This window comes from Hyperolius riggenbachi, chromosome 6 (assembly GCF_040937935.1).
Source record: "Hyperolius riggenbachi isolate aHypRig1 chromosome 6, aHypRig1.pri, whole genome shotgun sequence".
NCBI lineage: Eukaryota > Metazoa > Chordata > Amphibia > Anura > Hyperoliidae > Hyperolius > Hyperolius riggenbachi.
This window is the reverse complement of record NC_090651.1, coordinates 60,376,357-60,382,759: the sequence shown is the minus strand read 5'-3', so window position 1 is coordinate 60,382,759 and position 6,403 is coordinate 60,376,357. Positions and strand designations below refer to the sequence as shown.

The 6,403-nt window shown below is 41.1% G+C and overlaps 1 protein-coding gene across 1 annotated transcript; it reads right to left on the bottom strand.

The window, feature by feature from the left end:
* Positions 1–1,257: 1,257 nt before the first annotated feature.
* LOC137522439 (uncharacterized) lies at positions 1,258–3,731 on the bottom strand. The gene is made up of 2 exons (XM_068242496.1): positions 2,130–3,731; positions 1,258–2,077 (listed from the first exon to the last, which is right to left on the bottom strand). Exon 1 carries the CDS (start codon positions 3,632–3,634, stop codon positions 2,906–2,908), a length of 729 nt encoding a protein of 242 aa, XP_068098597.1. The 5' UTR covers positions 3,635–3,731; the 3' UTR covers positions 1,258–2,077; positions 2,130–2,905.
* Positions 3,732–6,403: the final 2,672 nt, after the last annotated feature.

The window sequence follows — 6,403 nt, the reverse complement described above, 5'->3', positions numbered from 1 at the left end:
CCTATCACTACAGTCACTGTGAGTCTGTCTAACCCTACATCTCCTAACCTGTATGCCCTACCCTATCACTACAGTCACTGTGAGTCTGTCTAACCCTACATCTCCTAACCTGTATTCCCTACCCTATCACTACAGTCACTGTCAGTCTGTCTAACCCTTCATCTCCTAACCAGTATGCCCTACCCTATCACTACAGTCACTGTGAGTCAGTCTATCCCAACATCTCCTAACCTGTATGCCCTACCCTATCACTACAGTCACTGTGAGTCTGTCTAACCCTACATCTCCTAACCTGTATGCCCTACCCTATCACTACAGTCACTGTGAGTCTGTCTATCCCTACATCTAACCAGTATGCCCTACCCTATCACTACAGTCCCGGTGAGTCTGTCTAACCCTTTATCTCCTAACCAGTATGCCCTACCCTATCACTACAGTCACTCAGTGATTGTGTGTCTGTGTGCGTCACTCTACTTCAGTCAGGGTATGTCATTCAGTCGGTGTAAGTCTGTATGCCTGGCTGTGCGAAGGTGGGCAATCATCATTAGACATTTGTAATAATTTAGACATTTGTTTGTATGGAAAAATTGATTAAAACAAAAATCTATTAAAAATTAGGTCATTCTCACATAATTTTTGTATCAATATATCAATCAGACATTAGTTAAGAAAGTTATTTCTTTTCTTGATTACCCAGGGGGCGCAGGGGTCACCCGCCAGTTTGTGCAGGGTGGTACTCAGATAAAGGATTAATATTAGGGGGATATCGATCGTTTATCTGATCTCCAAAAATATCTAATAGTGTATGCCCAGCTTCATTGTGAACCCTGATTTGTCATTTGGTCAGTCTGTCAGTACAAACCTAATACACATTATTTAAAAACAAACAAACAGAAGAACGTTCAGGGTCAGGGAGAGAAGAGGATTTTTTTTTTGCATTTTTGTTTACTTTTTTTTTGGGGGGGGGGGGGGGGGGCTACAACAACAACAAAGAAGTAAAAATAAAGAAGAAGGTTATTGCCCTAAGGCCCTGTTCACAGTGGTCAGTTGCGTTGCAGAATAATTGCTAAATAATTCTGCATGTCAGCTCACTGCCCATACAATTATATGGGGCTGTTCACAGTACTGCGTTGTAATAGATCACTTTATTCCAACTCTGTGCATGCAAGCTTTGTATTAAAGTCTATGGCCAGTCTCCATTGCAGCTCACCGTAATCATAACACATTATAACACATGCATTATGCAACTGACCACTGTGAAACTAGCCTGAGTGAAGGATAATACTCACCTAGCACGTTTATTAGATACTCACCTAGTTTTTTTTTTTTTAGATACTTACCCATACTATTTTATAGATACTCACCTAGTTTTGTTTTTTTAGATACTTACCCAGACTGTTTTATAGATACTCACCTAGTTTTGTTTTTTTAGATACTTACCCAGACTGTTTTATAGATACTCACCTAGTTTTGTTTTTTTAGATACTTACCCAGACTGTTTTATAGATACTCACCTAGTTTTGTTTTTTTTAGATACTTACCCAGACTGTTTTATAGATACTCACCTAGTTTTGTTTTTTTCAGATACTTACCCAGACTGTTTTATAGATACTCACCTAGTTTTGTTTTTTTAGATACTTACCCAGACTGTTTTATAGATACTCACCTAGCTTTGTTTTTTTTAGATACTTACCCAGACTGTTTTATAGATACTCACCTAGTTGGTTTTTTTTTAGATACTTACCCAGACTGTTTTATAGATACTCACCTAGCTTTGATTTTTTGTAGATACTTACCCAGACTGTTTTATAGATACTCACCTAGTTTTTGTTTTTTTTAGATACTTACCCAGAATGTTTTATAGATACTCACCTAGTTTTTTTTTGTTTAGATACTTACCCAGACTGTTTTATAGATACTCACCTAGTTTTTTTTTTTTAGATACTTAACCAGACTGTTTTGTAGATACTTACCTAGCTTTGATTTTTTGTAGATACTTACCCAGACTGTTTTATAGATACTCACCTAGTTTTTGTTTTTTTTAGATACTTACCCAGACTGTTTTATAGATACTCACCTAGTTTTTGTTTTTTTAGATACTTACCCAGACTGTTTTTATAGATACTCACCTAGTTTTTGTTTTTTTAGATACTTACCCAGACTGTTTTATAGATACTCACCTAGTTTTTTTTTTTTTTTAGATACTTACCCAGACTGTTTTATAGATACTCACCTTGTTTTGTTTTTTTTAGATACTTACCCAGACTGTTTTATAGATACTCACCTAGTTTTTTATTTTTTTAGATACTTACCCAGACTGTTTTATAGATATTCACCTAGCTTTGTTTTTTTTTAGATACTTACCCAGACTCTTATAGATACTCACCTAGCTTTGTTTTTAGATACTTAGCCAGCCTGTTTATTAGGCTGTTTATAGAGGGGTGTTTAAGCTGATCTGGATGCTTCAGCGTGGAGACAGAGGCGATTAGGATGTTGGAGTGGAGCGGATAGATGTTTGCAGCATGGAACAGAAGGTATGGCTTGGGTCGGGTGGACAATCCTTCTTACATGTAAATCATCACTAACCCAGGATGATGCCATTATAAACTATTTTCATTTATACATTTCATGGTATAGAAAAAAAAATTGAACCCTCCCAAGAAAAAAATTAGGGCATTAGCAAATGAATTCCACCTGCCGGTTAGTTATTAAGCAGCCAGTTCATTAATAAGCGGCTAGTGGCTTTCATTTGCTAGCATGGCATCTCATTCCTGAGTTAGTAAAGATTAACATGTTAGGAGAATAGTCGGCTACTACTTACGTGACCGGTGACTGTATCATTGCAAAGATGCTAGTGTTGCAGGTGATGGGAGGCAAGCAATGCAATGGAGAATCCACTCTAGCTTCAGGGCTTCCATTTAAAAGGTTTCACTGAAGGTTGTCCTGCTGGTTTGTAATCCTTGGGAAATTCAGTTATCTTCCTGTTGGTGAAGCACTGCAGCAGATGCGGTCTCATAAGTTGCTTGTTGTACACACACTCCGGGTTCCCATCTGCTGCCAGCAGCTCGTAGGCATTTGCAATGCAATGGATGACGCAGTCTTTGTTGGTGCTTGATTGTTGGTCCACCGCCAGATACTCCATGTTTTTTGTTGGGTCCTTTATGTAGTTTTTGTAGCTGTCTGTTATTTGCCTGATGGCCATACTTCCAAAAGCCATGGCCTTGTAGCTGTCTGCAACCACCACCTTTGTACCTTCACATGCGGTGACAAATCCATGCTGATGTTGGCAATCCACGTGGAACTGAACAGTGGGCACTGTTCTGGGTCTGACCGGAAAGCACACTGCTCTGATGCAAGGAAGACCAGTCGCATCCTGGAACTGTTGTCTCAAGAGTTTCACAGCTGCCTCTAACACTGCGCAGCGGAGCATCCCAGTGCCTTGGAGACCCATCTTGTCCTCCATGGTCAGCCGCAGGTCTGGCAGCCAGGGCTTTGGACCCCTCCGTCTTCTTTTCTTCGCCCTCTGCTTCCCTGTTGTGGCCTGGCTGCTGACAGCCGGCCCTCCTCTGCTCCTCTTCTTCCCCCTCCTCCTCGATGATCCCTGCCCATGGCTTGGACCTGGTCCAGTCATCATGATGTCCTATTCAGTCCTCTTGTCAGGTTTTTCTTCTTCCAAAAGCCTTTTTTTTCTTCTAAAATATAAATTCAGCTGGAGACTCGCAAATTGCTGCAGTTTCCAATGGCATTTAACTGACTAATGACTTCCAACTGCCATCTCCGGCAGTTGAGCTCATGCCATCTCCGGCAGTTGAGCTCATGCCAGTGGTCTCATGCAGGCATTTTTTGAATCCTGGTCAGTTGGGAGCCATGAGGATGATCTCATGCAGGCATGTTTTTTTAAGCCTAGTCAGTTGGGAGATGGCTCATATGTCCAAATACTACTAATTCCTTACGTTTTCTCTACTGTTTACAAATTATGAACATCTTTTTATCCACTTTTGTTAATAACTATATTATAATTTTGGCTATAATTGTAATTCATGTATATTGGAAAACATTAGCTGTTATCTTGATTTATGGCAGGTGCACACTCAGCAGAAATGCTAGCGTTGCGGAAAATGCTGTGTTTTGCTGCTAATGGAAGTCTATGGGCAGCAGGAAAAACGCATATAAAAAAACGCATTTGCATTTTCTAACAACGCCTTTTTAAAAATGCATGTTTTGTTGCATAATATTAAAAAAAGCGCCAAAAATGCACATAATGAAAGTCAATGAAAACACAATGGTATGCATTATTCATGCGTTTTTATATGCGTTTTTTATTATTGTTTTGTGATGTATTTCCGCTTCCTGTTGTCTTCCTAGTTATTTGCTTAAAACGCAATTGGAAAAAGCATGAAAAATGCATACAAAACGCATATGTGTTTTGTATATGCAAAACGCAAACGCATTGAAACGCACGCAAAACGCTTGAAAAACGCATCTGCGTAAAAAAAAACGCTAACTCAAACGCACCAAAAATGCAGTAAAAACTCAGCAAAAACGCACACAAAAATCCCCCGAATGTGATATAAAACGCGACCTTTCACGTTATGTTATCTGTGCATCCAGCCTATATCAGTTTTCAGTAGAGTAGCAATAGAGGATGCAGAGATTGTGACCATACCGGGCCTCAGTATTCGCTCTCTATTGGTCCTGTGCTGGTAATATTCTCTTCTATAGATGCTTCAAATAGTAGTAATTCATTCATTAGTAGATGCTTTCATTAAAGTGGACCTGAACTCAGAACTCCTCTCTGCTCTAAAAGATACACAATAGCATAATAACCTTTAAACAAAAACATTTCTTTGTTACAGCTGATACAAATCCTAAAATAAATCAGCACAGTTTCTACTTCCTGATTCATGGAAGCAGACATATTGTTTACAGCCTGTACTTTCAAATGGGCTTATCTGCTTAAAGGGAACCAGAGAGGAACGGGGGGTGAAAAAAGAAACAGATTTTATACATACCGGGGGCTTCTTCCAGCCCCATAAGCCTGAATCGCTCCCACGCCGCCATCCTCAGCTTCCTGGATCCGCCGGTACCGGGCCCGTCACTTCCGGCGGACGCGACCAATTGTCCGCATCACAGGGGCTCCCTCCATACATGTACGCATGCGGCTGCGCAGTAAGCAGCCACATGCGTATCTGTATGGGGAGAGCACCCTGTGATGCGGAGAATTGGCCGCATCCGCCGGCCGACTTGCCGACTCGCGGCAATGACGGGACCCGGTGGCGGCTGATGCAGGCAGCGGAGGAGTGCGACGTGGGAGCGATCCGTGCGTATGGGGCTGGAGGAAGCCCCAGGTATGTATATTGCATCCTCTCTGGTTCCCTTTAACTGCCATAGGCAGTCATGTGACACAGGGGGAGGATCAAATAACAACTTGTGATTAGACACAAATGAGGGGGAATTAAACTGGCTAAACTCTTTAAATACATACAGGGTGCATTTCTGTTATGTTATCCTTGTGTCCTTTGCAGGAGTTCAAGTCCACTTTAACAAACTGTTCCCCATCCCCTTCTTGAACCTCTAACACTGTGGTTGTCTTTGGCAGGTTTTGGTGTGCTGTATAAATTATTATGTATAAAATGCTTGGGTGGGCCCAATGTAAAACTTGCACTGGGGCCCATATATTTTCTTAGCTACGTCACTGTCAGCTTTTTTTCCTGTAATTTAGTAGGTATAAACTCTTGTTACAACTAGTGGTGGTCAGAAATTACACCTATGTGTATTTACGCATCGTAATTCACAATTAAAGTGAACCTTAAGCCAGAAAAAAAAAAGAGATTTACTCACCTGGGGCTTCTACCAGCCCTCCGCAGCAGTCCTGTGCCCTCGCAGTCACTCACTAATCCTCTGGTCCCCCGCTGCCAGCTAGTGTCGTTTTTGCCGACAGGCCCGTCAGGACTGTCCACGCGTAGCTTTTTCCGCATTCCCGACTGTGATTAGCGCTATTGCGGGCTGCAACGCGTACAAAAATACCTGTTGCTGCATATCTATGCGTGCGTAATGCGGCAACGCGTATTTTTGTACGCATTGTACAGTGGCTGCGAGGGTACAGGACTGCTGCAGGGGGCTGGTAGAAGCCCCAGGTGAGTAAAACTTATTTTTTTTTCTGGCTTAAGTGTCTCTTTAAGCTTTGTAAATGTAATGTGAAATTTGCAGATTACGTGTAAAAAAATGTATATGTAAACATAATCTTACTGTAATTACGCATGTAAGAGGAATTTACATTAAATTTAGTTTGCGTAAAGTCTCTAGAAGTAGGTGAAATTTACGAATGTTGCATAATTTTCTTTGCGTGACATGGACGTGAAAGTTTTTACGCGTACGAAGCGATTACTTGTATTGAATATTT

What these genes read in the sequence shown, in the direction of transcription:
- LOC137522439 (XM_068242496.1), bottom strand. Translation starts at nt 3,634, where the DNA reads ATGATGACTGGACCAGGTCCAAGCCATGGGCAGGGATCATCGAGGAGG.